This window comes from Polistes canadensis, unplaced genomic scaffold (assembly GCF_001313835.1).
Source record: "Polistes canadensis isolate GaletaPanama2010 unplaced genomic scaffold, ASM131383v1 scaffold_5, whole genome shotgun sequence".
In the NCBI taxonomy this organism is placed as follows: domain Eukaryota; kingdom Metazoa; phylum Arthropoda; class Insecta; order Hymenoptera; family Vespidae; genus Polistes; species Polistes canadensis.
Window position 1 is genome coordinate 959,298 of NW_014569552.1, and position 15,505 is coordinate 974,802.

General features: G+C 39.9%; 1 protein-coding gene across 6 annotated transcripts in view; it reads left to right on the top strand.

Annotated features, from left to right (window-relative positions):
• LOC106787987 (3-phosphoinositide-dependent protein kinase 1) overlaps positions 1 to 14,532 on the top strand; it is a 197,555-nt gene extending 183,023 nt beyond the window's left edge. For 2 of the 6 annotated variants that reach the window (XM_014750860.1, XM_014750878.1), the window contains exons 3-5: positions 11,938 to 12,177; positions 12,274 to 13,734; positions 13,825 to 14,048. In XM_014750860.1, the coding sequence (XP_014606346.1) occupies positions 11,938 to 12,177; positions 12,274 to 13,734; positions 13,825 to 13,935 (1,812 nt within the window). In that variant the 3' untranslated portion in view covers positions 13,936 to 14,048. Of the gene's footprint in view, positions 1 to 751; positions 1,336 to 6,368; positions 7,093 to 11,937; positions 12,178 to 12,273; positions 13,735 to 13,824 lie in introns of those variants that run through there. The other 4 variants (XM_014750842.1, XM_014750851.1, XM_014750870.1 and 1 more) reach the window with 4 other exon arrangements.
• The last annotated feature ends 973 nt before the right edge of the window (positions 14,533 to 15,505 follow it).

A 15,505-nucleotide genomic window follows, 5' to 3' on the forward strand; every position in this document is an offset into this window, starting at 1 on the left:
TGCTCGTTTCCGTTAAAATTCCGCCTATTAAAATACGTTTTATTCTAGTAAGTCTCATTAAAGCCTTTTTTCGTTTCCGCGTCGGAGTTGACATAATGTGGGTCAAGAGTTTCCGGTCTAGGAAAGATTTCCCGAAACGACGACGCGACGACGATCCTATTAATAGACTTATAATAACTACCTTAATTTATGATTCCGCTTTCGAGTGTAATTTCGTTTAAAGAATCAAATTAATTCAGGATACTCACATAGAGAAATGTGTCTACAAATATATAGGAAAGTGCGTTTATTGGATAACGGGTAAAAATCGAACTCGCCCAATCTTCTCTGAATGCTCTTTCTTTCTTTCTTTCTATTTTTTCATAGAGTCACAAAAGTTTTCTAGAAATAGTATCGATTCGATCTCCTTCCCTCGTTGTTTCAAATTGACCAACGTAACCATTCAAAAATGAAATATCGAACATCGTTAAAATTTAATTAGTGCTGTTGAAAGTAATCTAAACTAAAGCAGTTAACCAATTTTGTAAAACTTTGATAGAAACAACGATCCTTTGAATTAATGAAAGAACCAAAGAAAGAAAGAAAGAAAGAAAGAGAGAGAAAGAGAGATAAATATAAAAAAGAAGGAAGAATAACTTCTTTGATTATAATTATTATTAACGATTATATATATAGATGTTGTATCGTAAATAGTAGGCCTTGTACCGTCGAAATCGTTGCGTATCGTTACGTTTTGTTTTGTGTTTTCGAGAGGAGTGACGCCACAGCCGCTGTTCGACGACACTTTCTGTACACGTGAACGTCACGGCGACATCTTATCGTTGTTCGTGCCGAATTCGGTCCTATCATCGGGGATTAATTAAGAAGCGAGGACGCGATTAGGCCAACGATCGAGAATCGGTGCGAGCCGACGGGCGCCAACGGGTACCTCCATCGATGCTCTACACATACATGCATACAAAACTTACATATACGTTATTTAAGTAAGTATATGTGTGTGTGTGTAAGCGGAGAAGATCGAGAAGGAGGAAACAACAGCACAACGGCAACGGCAACAGCAGCACCGCAACAGCAGCTCAGCAGCACATGACACACAACCCCAAGTAAAAGAGAAAAAAAAAAAACAAGAAAAAGAGATAAAGAGAGKGGGAGTGAGAGAGAGGAAGGAAGGAAGGAAGGAAGGAACAAACGGAGGGAGGGGTAGAGAGGGTACTACGACAACGGCCGATCACCATTTATCGTCCGTTGCGGAACCGTGAGGAGAGAGTGTGAATGAGTTCGAAGATCGACTGCCCACGAATGATTCACGCCGCCTACGCGATTTACTACATTACAGTAAGTGTCCTACAGCCGTAAACAAGCCGATAAACCGTATAAATAGGGTTTTATTTATTACTCAGTAACTCGCATTATCGGTCACCCAAGCAACGATCTTCTTCTTCTTCTTCTTCTTTTTTTCTGTTCTTTTCCTCTTCTTCTTTTTTGTTTTCTTAATCTCGTGAATTTGTAAATTCCTTTCTTTCTTTTTTTTTTTCTTTTCATTAGGATAGTTTTAATTGAAATTTTTGTCAGTACGACGAGAATGCATTTTATAACGTTTCGTTATCGTTGGAATTTTCGACTAATCACTCACGCGGCGCACAGCAAATCTCTCTTATAAAACCGGTATTAACGTTTACAAGTATTATTCAACGATAAGATCGTTGTTTTCGTTTGCGAATAATCGATAAGAAGAGCCTACGTAGATTTCCGATTTCTCGATATTAACGTGAAACAATAATAATAAATAAAATAATAATAAAAAAAAGAACTTGCGCCTATGTGTGTGACCGATCGATCGAGATTCTACGAGGTGATCGATAAAGAAAGAATTCAATCGCGATAGTCGGGAAAACACGCGTTCTCGAAAAATTTCATATATCGTCGGCGCACCCCCTTCCACCGCTTCCTCACCGTTTGTACGATTATTTCCGATTATTTTCAACGCGTATTTTTCATATAATATATTAAGCGTTTACGATTATTCATATAGGCGCTCCTTTGTTGGCGATTTTATCGAATGCATCCCTCCTCCCCCCCAGATGCATTTGTTAATTGACCGGTCATTTATTTGTGTGGTTCACGTGACGAACGTGTTTTTCTGGTCTCGACGATCGTTCAACAGAGGCGAGGTAGTAGTTATCGTTGCTACGCTCTCTCGTCTATCATTGTGATACTCGAGTCGACTTAGCATTGTTCTCCCCGATCGATGACACGCCACGTAAATACTATAGAGGTACTTACCATACCATGTTGACGTTTTCGATCTGCTATTCATAAATATTCGGAGAAACGATTGCGTTGAATGGCCGATTGGCTAGCTAGTTTGCTAGCTGGCTGGTTGGCTGACTGACTGACTGACTGACTGGCTGGCTGATTTTATTTCACAAAAATCTATTATAAAACGCTATAATTATAATACGATAAAGTACAAAAAAAAATAATAGGCGCCTAAAATAACAAAAAGATAAGTTGGCGACTATAATTGATCAGCGACTCGTCATTCGTTTATTTACATCTCTATGAGAAAAATGTGACATCCGATATGAGATTCGATGACCGGGGAACGGACACGTCGGAACATTTATGGAAATCTTCCGTTGAGATCTTCCAAAGAGACAACTTCGAAAATTAAGCATATTTCTATAGACAGGAGAAGGGAGTAGGTTGAAGTTTAAACGATTCCACGTAAGCGCGATCCATATCGAACAACTACGTTCATATCAAACGTAAGAATAAACGATAAAGTCTTACGATTTCAAAGAAGGAGTCAACAACGTCGTTTTACTTTCTTCTTTTTCTTCTTATTATTATTCTTTTGATTTTTCTTGTCTCTTGGACTTTGTATTTCTTGTGAAGTCTCTAGTAAAGACTGATCGATCGTTGGAAAACAAGATACATATGTCGAAAGCGATGAAACATAGCAAATATTATGCAGGATATGTATTGTATCCAACTCGTAACTCGATATTCTTGGATTCTGAAAAGTGATCGTTCTCGCGGTCGAGTAGTATACTTCGAAAAGCCGAAATTTGAGCGTTTCCAGTCTGGATTGCATCTACGCACGCGCAGCGCACTTACCAAGTTCGCATGACTTTTCAAAACTTTGTTTGCCATTGACAAGATGCATATATGTGTATGCGTATTTATTCATATATTTACTATGTTACACAAAAACTAGCATGGACGAGTGGACGGATACGTAATCAACGATCAACGGTCGTTGCTTTTTATCGCGAAGAAACGAAGGAGTCAAGTGTGTGCGAAACGGATGAACTCTCGTATAGAACAAACAAACAAATGATCAACGCCAGCGATATATTGATAGCGCGTTATTATTTAATAGCCGAGTTTTATCAGTCTCTGCAGTATTTGTGCACTTTAATTTTCTTATTAATTTATTTATAATATTTATTTACGAGACAAACTTTTTGATACATAAATTAAATAAACGATATTGGAGATAGAGCACAGAAATCAAAAAATTAAAAGACAAAAATAATCATAAAAGATGTGTGTTCTAAAAATAATATGGATTAATTGAATATATCAATATATTACTGATAAGAATTAAAATTAACACGTTGACTACCGTGTAGGTTACAAGTGACCTAAACACGATCAATAGTAAAAATACATAATTACAGTAAATATTGGTACTAATAAAATTTTAAATAACACCATTGTTTGAAAAAAATAATGACATGCAGAACTGTATAGAGCTTTGTTTACAGAACATTCAAAAATAATTTTATTAACACTCATTTTATGACGCTTAATGTTGTCATTTGAGACTTTCACTTGGGAGCGGATGACGCTTTAAGTCGTCATTTAAGTTATCGCTTAACTATTCTTTAAAAATATCTTTTTTTCCATTCTTATTTTACTAGATTTTTTCTATATGTAGATACTAATAATAGCCTGAGGAATGTTTTCCCAATAATGTGCTTTATCGTTTCTTTTGTTATGCGCGTATTTATACTTATTCATTATTCGGCCGATACTTATCAAAACCAGTATCTGAACCTCGAAATAAGATCTCTGTGTATTGTTCGATTATTGCTTTACAAAGGGAAATCTATCCTCAAAATATATTCTTTCTTTTATTTATTCATAAAAAATATTTAACTAAGATTTTAGGAAATTTTGGAATTGAATATTACTCAGTATCTGCTTTGCTACTGAAACCGAAACATTTTTCAATAATTTCCTATTCGTGAATAATAAAAATTAAGTGTCATATTGTTCTAAAAATCCTCAAAATGGAGGAAAAATTTTTTTCGGAGACATATGAAGATTCATTGTCAGATCTGGCTATAAATCTCATATATGTGTAGGAGCTGTAAAGTCCCCTTTCATATTGAAAAGTATTTTCAAGCATACCATACAAAAAAAATGTTAATAATCAACGTGTTAATAATCATTCTATTTAAGCAGCTATAATAATCATACGCAGTGTGATATTGTTCACACTGTATAATACGAATTATAATTTTATTTGATTTTCAATCCAATTCATTTTCTATCTCCATCGAAAGAAATATATATTCGGTTTATTTTGAAAACTAATATCATTTGAAAGATAAAAAAAAAAAAGGAAAAGAAAAGAAAAGAAAAAATGAAAACATAAAAAAAAACAATACTCTTTATCACCGAAAGTATCTGATAGCGCGCGATTGCGTGCGATAGCGTTTATGTTCTACGATCTATTATGAAACTTCATTTAACTTGCGTTATCATCGTACGTAGCGATATTTACTTTTCGATCTCTAGAGATATGGAAACGAAAACGGCAAAGTTAAGTTACTTTCGCGAGAACTAGAAATACGATGCAATCTTTATCATGCCTCTCGCTATATCTGCCTTCCTTTCTAGAGGTTCGTAGAAAAAAAAAAAAAAAATAAATAAAAAAAGATTAGTATGTGTTGGTTGATCAAAAGTCAAGTTCAAACTAAAAGATAGCGATTTGTCTCGTCGATTATTTTGACGTTGTCAAGTTCAACGATAGATTTCTACTCTTTTATTGGTTTCTTTATTTTTCGAGAAAACGATCAATTACGAAAAAAGAAAAGGAAAAAACGGTCATCCTAAAGGAAACAGTAAGAAAATCGAGAAAAATAGAAACGGTAGAAAGAGAGTATGTAGCAGCAGGTATATAGCAAAAGTTGGATGCAACGCTCGAGGAATCCGAGAACCAACCGGATGCAACGCCAGAATGGGAATGCGAGGCAACGCGCGCGCCGCAAGAGTCCGTTACTCGTATCGGGTATTTCCGAGAACACGACTATAAACAAACAAACACACGGAGAGCGAGAGCGAGTGCGAGAAGGACGGAATGGGATTGTAAAGAAGGAAAGAAAGAAATAAAGAAAGAAAGAAAGAGAGAGATAGAGTGGGAGGGAAGTAGGGTGGTAGAGATGAGGTGGAGGAAGTGGCGGAGGAGGAGTAGGAAAAAGAGAAGATAGGAAAGGGAGGTACGCAGAATGCGCGCGCGTTCATTCGCGCGTGCCCTACCTTCCAAGGCGAGAGAACGCAGTCTGTGAGCCCGAAGATGGTAGGGGTGAGACGGAGTGGGGATACTGGCGCCGTCGCTCAAACTATCCCCGCCGGGGCGCCAACGCATGCGCGCCAAACCCAATTCCCCCTCTTTTCGTCGCCGCGACTAACCGTATGGACTTTTTCCCCTCGAACGGTCAAATTCGAACGCGAACTCGTCGCCGTGCCGATAAACAATTTCGAATGTTTATCTGCGTCGCGATAGTAGGCCGATGTCAACGGGCGAGAATCGGATCGTTAACCGTCCGATATTATTATTATTATAAGTAAGTATTCCAATCGTAATTCGCATTACGTTATTATTCATTTATTCGTATTCCTATCGTAAGTCTTGATTATGTTTTTGGCAATATTGGGTATATCATTCGTTTAAAGAGAATTTCTTGTTTTTTCTTTTGACATTCCTACGATCAAGAGCAAGCAAACGAGCGAGAAAGAATAGTTTCGAGGCGTAGTCTGTGCTTTCATTGCAATTTTCGCACTTGACCGCAGTGGTAAGCGTGCTTTTACGATCTACGGTAAGATTACTGACACGACGACGACGACGTAGGTTGAAACGGGGCAGGGAGGGAAAGAAAAGAAAGAGAGAGAGAGAGAGAGAGAGAGAGAGAGAGAGAGAAGCAGCTCCTCGCGCGCACCCCACTCGAAGCTCCCGGATGCGGGCTCGAGCAAGGCTGAAAGAGAGGGGGTAGAACGCTTGGGGAAGAGGTCGTGCTTGGTAGTGGGGAGACTTGCCGCCAAGAGAGCTACTCGTAGTGGGGAGAAAGCGCGGGTTAGCAGCCCGGACCCGCCAAGCGTAGAATTCAGTAAGCGAACGGCTCTCTATGGCCACGAACGTGTTTTTCGTTCTTCGGTTCCCGCGCATGCATATATACGCGTATGTCGTTCCCGAGAAAGACTATTATCGAAAGGAAACATAATATATATACACATAATATACATCGGGACGTTTTGTTTGGAAATCCACTTAACGTTGACGACCAACACCATCCGCTTCTTCATCAACATCATCATCATCTTCTACTTCTCCTTCTTCTTCTCCACTGCTATTTACCTCATCGGTTCTTCTAATTCCTATCATCATAGAAAACAGTTTTAACGTAAAACAGAAAATCTCAACACATCACGACAGCACTTAAACTTCTACTACTACTGTTACTACTATTACTAAATCGATTCATCCCCTTTGACCAACAAGCTAAGCATCGACGAAACACAACATTACCACCATCCCTATCAACAACAACGACTCTTCCGTTATTTCACTTTTCTTCCTCATTATTTCTCTTCAACCTCGAAGATTGCCATCGGACCAACGATCAAAAGAAAAATACAGGAGATACAATATTTGGCTTAACTTCGCATCATTTTGATTTCTCGATAAATTCTCATCGTTCGTTTCCGCAACTGTGGCTTTAATCATTCAAACTGGATTCCAACAAGCAGTACGTGTCGCGATTACATCGCGGCTACCGGAGGCTTAAGAAGTTATTCAAGGTAAGCATTAAGGAGACATCGTAAAGAGATAATAGAAAAATATTCCAATTGGAATATTTGTACGTTGAAGTGTGCTTTCTTCCATCGTCATCATCACTACCTCCCATTAAGTGCTGCTATCACAACTTTCTCCTTTTTAAAATACCAAAAGTTATTTGTTTATCTTTGTCGAAATAATTGTATGTCGTTAAAAGACGAGGGAAAACAAAAATATAAAAAATAGAGAAAAAAAATCGTAAGAAATATTTTATAAGTGTTAGTTAAAGTGTAAAAAAAAATATTTTCTTTTTCTTATTAACGAATAAGACAAATGTTAATTGTTTAAAATCGTAAAGAGAGGGAGTATAGTGTAGCAGCCCTTGCGCTAGCCATTCGGAGCAAATAGCGAACGGATACCTTACTTACGGAGAAGATGAAAGAGTCGAGGTTAACATACTGCCTCGCGGCATGAATAATTTACGCTCGGTCGAATTTAAATAAATTCGCCTGGAGCCGAGTTTGCGCGAGTGCGCTATACGTAATCTTTCTCTCTCTTATTATTCTCTTTTTATCTCTCTTTTTCTTTCTTTCTTCGAACGAATCGCCTCGAAAGTTGTTTACAGAGGCCTTCAGAGTCGATATTTTAAACAGGTTCGCGACGGAACGCGGAATTTTTGATAGGGCGACCAGTTGCCAGGTGATTTTTTATTCGGTCTAGATATTCCTCTTTTATGTACCGCACGAATAACATTCTCTCCTTTCTATTTATATAATTTTGATTAACCTTTTTCTTAACGATATTAAAAAAAGAAAAAGAAAGAGATATAAATTGTTTTTTACGAATTTGTGGTAATTACGTATCGTATAGTGTGTAAACGAGAGCGAGAAAGAAAACCTTAGTGTTCGAGGTCGAGAAGTCGATTAACAACGGTGCCACCGATAGGCTCGTATGAACTTCGAACCCCTCCAACGGATAATCAAGATTCCTTCCTCCGAGTGTTTATTCTCGGAACAGTCGAAAAAACATGTTTTCGTGACTCGCGAGTTCTCTCTGTCTCTCTCTCTCTCTCTATCTCTGTTTCTCTGTCACACACACACGCATACATATACGTATTAACTCATTTATTTGTCAAGACTCTCATCGAGTTTGTCTCGTGAAGGTATTTACCTCTTTTTTCAACTTTGAAAATAGATTTTTCCGATACTTCGTAGAACGACAACAAACCAACTTATGTTTATTACCTGCCATTACAACCCTGCCCCCTCCTTTCCCCATTACCATTGCCGTCATTTAGATTACTATTAAACCAAAAAAAAAAATAAAAAAAACAATGCTTTAGTTTATGCATATAATAATATGTCTATTAGAAAAAATGGTAACGAAGTCGAGATAAATATGAAAAAGACGACAACGTTACCGTGTACCAATCATTATCGGTGTATCCTTTCTGTTACGCACCCATTAGATCTAATTGTAAACTGGAGGAAGAAGCACTCTAATGTAAGCTAAAGTCTAAATCGTGCTTCATCATTGACCCCCGGCAAGAGTACTTTTCTTTTCCGAAGCACCTCGTCTCGATCGATAACGCTTAAAGCGCGAGAAGAAGGAAAACCTACCCTCTCCCTTTCCTTTCCCGACCGTCCGTCCTCTCTTCTTCCTTTCCACCCTTTTCTTCTTCCCTTTGCCTCAAAACTACTAACTCCGTTCTTTTTTCCTCTTTTTTTTTTTTCCCCCTTTTCTTTTATACGCAACGCTCTATATTCTTTATTTTTTTAATCGCTTATTTATATCATTCGGATATCATTTGTATTTCTTCCTTCCTCCCCCTTCTCCTCCCCCTCCCGCCTACAACCCGATCAAAATATCTTTTCGATAAGTTCAAGTTTATTCCGCTTTTCTTTTTTGTTTTTTTGTTTTCTTTTTTGTTTTTTTGTTTTCTTTTTTGTTATTTTTTATTTACGAACTTGGAAACCCCCCCCGCCTCTTCTCTCCTCCACCTCTCTCCCCTCTAAAAAAAACACAAGCTGCATGGCCTAGTGCAATAAAATTCTCTTTATTTTTTACTTTTCGCTTTTTGGTGCAAGGGAGGAGAGAGATATAGCTTGCTGCGCCGCTGCCGCCGCCACCGCCGCACCTCGTGTTCTAATTTAGGTTGTGCTCGCGACACGTTTCTCAGCGTCTGCGAATGCAAAACATTTCATTCACGGACAAAAGTGTCGGCCGCCTGCGCCGCCACCGCCACCATCGACGACGACGATAGGCGTAGTCCCTTCTGTGTTCTCGGGAAAAACGAAGCGAGGGTGGGGATACTCGGAGATCGGCCTCCTTCCTCTCTTGCCTCTCTCTCTCTCTCTCTCTCTCTCTCTCTCTTTCTTCTTTCTTTTCTCTCTTTCGTGGCTACCACCACCGCCACTGCCGTCTGTTGTACAAACGGTGAAGAGAGAAGAAAGACGAGGAGGGAGAGAAAGGTGGTGGACTATGTTGTCCAGTGGTTCTTCGTGACACTTTCTCACCCCTTACGAGAATTATATTGTGATACTCTTGCAGTTTATTTGTGTTAATTTTTGTTTTCCTTTTTCTTTTTCTTAAGAAAATAATCAAATAATTGGATATGAGTTATTTTAATGATTGAATTTGAAAATAATTTTCAATCGGGTGTCATAAGAAATTGATAAAGTATTGGTTCAGTTAGTAGTAGTATATAGTAGTAGTAGTAATAGTAGTGTAGTATATATTACTGGAGATGAATAAAATGAAGAACCACTGATAAGATGGTTGGTACTGCGTGCCGCTGTAAGAGCGCAGCACCGTTTGCGCCACGAAAAAACGCAACCGCCATGTAAGTGGGAAAAGAGAGGGAAGAAACGAGCAAATGAGAAAGAGAGAGAGCTTGGAACGTTATAAAGGACGGAAAAAAGGCGCGCGTGCGAGAAAGAGAGAAACGAGTGAAGCTAAAATTAGAATGTCCGTTGGAATGCCGCTCGTTCTCTCGTGTGTAAATGCGTACGCGTGCGTGCATGCGTACGTGTGTGTCTCGCTCCTCTCTTTTCGCTATACGTGCGACTATGCTGTCGCAGTATGCTATAGAAAGAAAGAGAGAGAGAGAAAGAAAGTGAGTGAGTTAGTGTCTCCGTAAAGGGGACCCAAAAGTATCGAATAGAAAAGAAAAGGTTCCGTCTTTCCGAAAATTCCCAGGCTTTTCCTTCTCCCTTCTTATTATTCTGAAAAAAAAAAAAAAAAAAAAAAAAAAAAAAAAAAAAAAAAAAAAAGAAAAGGAAACTTTTAACGTTCCTCCCGTTCGTTATATTTTTCTTTTCGAAAAGAATGAAATGAGAAGCTGTGAGAAATAAAAAAAGAAAAAGAAAAAAAAAAAAGAAAAAAAAAGGTAAAGGGGCCGATATGTATTATTTCCCTCGTACGGGAGCAAAACGCGTTCCAGGGATTGAATCTGCTCCTAGGAAGAAATGCGGTCACCGTTAAACTCCACGCTGTCTCTCGCAAATCCTCTTTTCCGATGAGGGCTTTTCTCGTGAAAGGGGCCGCCAGTGTCTGCCTGCCTGCCTGCTATTCTCGTTTCTCTCTTTCCTTGAAAAAAAAGAAATAAAAATAAAAAAAGAACGAAAGAAAGAAAGAAAAAATATGGGCCAACTTGTTTTCTGATATCGCACGCGCATACTCTTCCAAAATACTCCCATAATACTACTTGCTCACTTCATACCGCCGCCCTATGAAGCATTTCCCAAGGCGTCGCGTTATTGGGAAATTCGTTGTGTGTTAGAGACGAAATGGTTTGAAGTCGTGACCCTAACCGTAGATAAGAGTATAAAGGAGAGATAAGTTTGAAAGAATGAGGGAGAGAAAGAGAGGTAACTCGAGCGTTACTCCTCGGAACGTCATCGTGTAGGGCCTACTACGACGACGAGGCTTCTCTCAAGCTAACGCTCTCGAGGAGGAGGTCGACGGCCTGATACGGATGGTTGACGACGTTGTGGGGCTCGCCTCGTAACCGGCCTGGGAAGAACGCGAACGTCCTCTCTCTTTCTTTCTTTCTTTCTTTCTTACTCCCAACCTCCCTCCCGCCCCTTCTCCCTCTTCTTCCTTCCGACCCTGTGCGAACATCCAAATCGGCCGTTTTCTTTTCAAAGTCCTCCGGAAAGAGAGTATTGTATCTTTCAGGTAGTATCGTGTATGTATAGACCTACGTACGAGGATGGGAACGAACTAGAGCGTGGGTGAGGAATCACGAAATTGGGCCATACCGCGTATTTATCTTTTCCATTATCTCTCGACAGAGGTGGGCCCACTCAGCTCTTCTGTATCTGTTCTTTTCTTCCTTCTCTTAACACTTTCCCTCTCTCTCTCTCTCTCTCTCTCTCTCTCTTCATATTTCTATGTCTTATTTATATCAGCTTGGTCTTATATCGTCTCGCATTTCGACGGAAGTGCGTTGCTCCCATTCGTCTTTCGGGACAGGAAATGAAATGATTAAGGGTCGATGGTCCGAAGACGTAAAAACGAGTAGCGGAAATGCGTAAGACGTCTCTCGGCGTCTTCTTTGCTTTTCGATCGAGGAACGTTCGCTGCTGGTAGAGCGTGAGAGGATAGAGTTGTGTGTTCTCTGTCTCTCTCGATGCGTGGGGCCACGTGCCGCGTTGGTAGTGCGATGACGTCAGAGCTCAACTTCCGCTGCGCGATTTCCCGATGCTACCGGATGAGAAGAGTTAAGAGTACCGGATACCGGACTCTCCGTAGATTCTCCTCGCGTCTCGCTACCGGTTATCCTATTCGAGTCTCGAGTATCATCGACTAAAGTTCATTTTAAATTTCCTCCAAAGAGAAAAATGGATCTTTTCTTTGTGTTGCAGCGTGTGGCGAACCAGGCGCTTACCGTTTCGCCACAGCCGGCAGTAACGGTGGAGGGGCCGGTGTCTAAAATGTCTCCACCGACTAACGACGTGACCAACGGTGTAGTGGCGCCAGCAGCCACCTTGGCGCCCCGAGTTCCCACTAATCCTTCGCTCGCCACCGTCAATCCGCTCACTCATAAGCGCACTCCGAAGGATTTCATTTTTGGCAAGGTGATCGGCGAGGGAAGTTTCTCAACCGTAAGTATTTCCTTTTCAATTTTCATTAATATCTTTTATTGCTATGAATAATAATGATGATAGACATTAAAATGATTGTGAATCTCTTTTGCTCAGGTTTACCTCGCCAAGGATATCCATACCAGCAAGGAGTACGCGATAAAAGTGTGCGACAAGCGTCACGTTATCAAGGAGAAAAAAACCGAGTACGTGAAACGCGAGAAAGAGGTGTTGAACATGCTCGCGACAGCGAAACATTCTTTCGTGCGTTTGTTCTGCACCTTCCAGGACATGGACAGACTCTATTTTGTTCTATCGTACGCGAAAAACGGCGAGCTCTTACCTTATATCAATAAGGTTGGCTCGTTTGACATCGAATGTACCAAGTTCTACTCGGCTGAGATCCTACGTGGTCTCGAGTACCTTCACGGTCTCGGTATCATTCATCGCGATCTCAAGCCAGAGAACATATTGCTGGATGATAAGATGCACTTGCTCATTACCGATTTCGGCAGCGCTAAGATCTTAAAAGATCCGGAGACACCGCAAGTAGTGGGACCTCCGGCGGATGACGCTCAACAACCGCAGCAGCAACAGCAGTGTCGCAAGGAACGCAGAGGTTCCTTCGTTGGTACCGCGCAGTACGTTTCACCGGAATTACTGACCGACAAAACGGCGAGCAGAGCGTCGGATCTTTGGGCGCTCGGCTGCATCGTCTATCAGATGGTCGCCGGTTTGCCGCCGTTCCGTTCGCGGAGCGAATACTTGATATTCCAAAAGATCTTAAAAATCGAGTACGAAATTCCCGATGGCTTCTGCGAGTTGGCTAAGTCCCTCGTAAGTCAACTCCTCGTGCTCGAACCGAACGACAGACTCGGCGCGCAGGACGAACACGGGGCTGGTTATCCTAGCATTCGTGCTCATCCGTTCTTCAAGGGTGTCGATTTTGAAACCCTTCACGAACAAACGCCACCGCCGATTTATCCCTACTTACCCGGAACGTCGGAACACGAGGAACTCAGGTCGCAGTACAGAGTTCCGGATCATCTCGAGCCCGGCCTCGACGACAAGCAACTAACGAGACTTCTCGGAATTGTCATTGGCGAGGACGACGACGACGATGACGATGACGACGACGAGGAAGATCAGGAAAACGCGGACAGCAACGTTGAACCTACTAGCAACGAGCCGAGCAAAAGAGTCATTGACAAACCTGCCCGACGCGCTGCTATACTTGCTGCCGCAGCTGCTGTCGCCGAGAGACAACCGAGGAAGACCAGGACTTCCGGCACCGAGAGTAACATCGCTGATCTCACCCCTGAGGAGATTAGAAACCGATTGGAAAAGCAACGAACGTCTTGCCAATGGGACGTCTTTGTCAAAGGTAATCTCATCTTGAAGCAAGGATTCGTCAACAAGAGAAAGGGCCTCTTCGCTAGACGGAGAATGCTCCTACTCACCACCGGACCTCACCTATACTACGTCGACCCTGTCAACATGGTACTCAAGGGTGAGATACCCTGGAGTCCCGAACTCAGGGTTGAACCTAAGAACTTCAAGATTTTCTTTGTCCATACGGTAAGTTTCTACATCCTCTCCCACTATAAAACAAATTTTAATCGTTTCATCTATCTTATATCTAATCGATCCTTCATTTATTTGTTACAGCCAAACAGGACGTATTATCTCGAAGATCCTGAGGGATTCGCATTAGAGTGGTGTAAAGCTATCGAGGACATGCGAGTCCATTATTACGGCCTGCAGGAATCCACAGCTTAAGAAGTAACATTTTAACGAGAGCAATGATCACCACGACTCGATTCTGAAACGCGTTCGAGAATACAACGGTATAAACATTCGACAATTTCATCATTTCGAATTAACATTATATAGGAAAAGAATTCGTTATATGTATATATAGACACACAGATCCTCTTATATATAGGATGACATCTTTAGGGATCGATAGATGTCGCTTCTATTTTAGGACAAAAATTACTCTAGATCGTTTTGGTCGTTTCCCTTCCTTCGATTGGAGGGATCTTATACTATTAGGTAAATTATCGTTGGAAGAGGTAGTTTCAATCTGCTTCGAGACGCTAATAAATAGAGCAAATTATTTAGGGACAAGTATTTGCGACGCGTCAATAATCGTTCACGGTTGATCCCGAACGTAAAATGTGGCCGTCGTACAAAGCTTTAGGAAAATTCTTTATTAGTCGAAATTTATATTTACGGTTAGATAATGATGATAATGATGATAATGATGATGATGATGATAAAGAAAAAGAAGAAGAAGAGAAGTGAACTCGAGGAAAAGGGCGGATGAGAATTTAGATTATAAGATAGGACGTTTATGAACGGATCGATAGGAAATAGAAAGGGAAAGAAATTTTTTGAAGGAATCGCAACGCGGATTTTCCTACCATTTCGCAGCTTTTTAAATATCGCTTTTCTTTTTAAACGTTACGTTGTTACATTTCTGAAAAAAAAGAACGATTCGGTCGAACTAACTTACGATTCCTTATGTTCGTATTCGATATTTTGTTTATTTATACTAATATAGGTATATAATTTTTTTTTTCTTTTTCTTTTTCTTCCACTTTTCCAATATTTTCGTCTGCCTATGTACCTGTCATGTAAATAGAAAAAAGAACCATTTCATTTGAGAAAGCAGGTCAAAGACTTAGCGATGCGAATAGAGGGATGCATGATCGTGCATCCTATTATATATATATATTTAGAATTAGTAATTAGCGTAATTTATAAGTACAAAAACGTGTGTTCTCGTCGCGCCATCGATCCGCTTCTCCTCGAGTTTTCGACTCTTGTCTTTCCGTTTTCTCGTCGCGATCATTTTATCGAGTTCTTGCGGATTGTATATATATATATAAAAAAGAAAACAAGATAATAGAAAATTGAAAAAAAAGAAAAAATAATAAAAGAAATTGTTCGGAAAACGCAAAAAACGAAAATGTATAATAGATACATCGATTTTAGAGCAAAGGCACTTCGAAAAACCGAACGCGATCACATTTACATTAAATAAGTAGATAGTCTTGTTTTTTTTTTCCTTTATACTAAATTTAAGCAACAAATATATATAGGTAACTATTAAATATATTTAGGGAAAAAGATAAGCGCACCGAATTTCGCTATTTATCGCGTGCGCCCGCGTAATTTATTTTTTTTCGTGTTAAGCTAATCATTATCGTTGTCTCATTACTCGCTATTATTATTAATATTATTATTATTACTATTATTATTAATATTATTACTATTATTATTATTACTATTATTATTAATATTATTACTATTATTATTATTACTATTATTATTAATATTATTA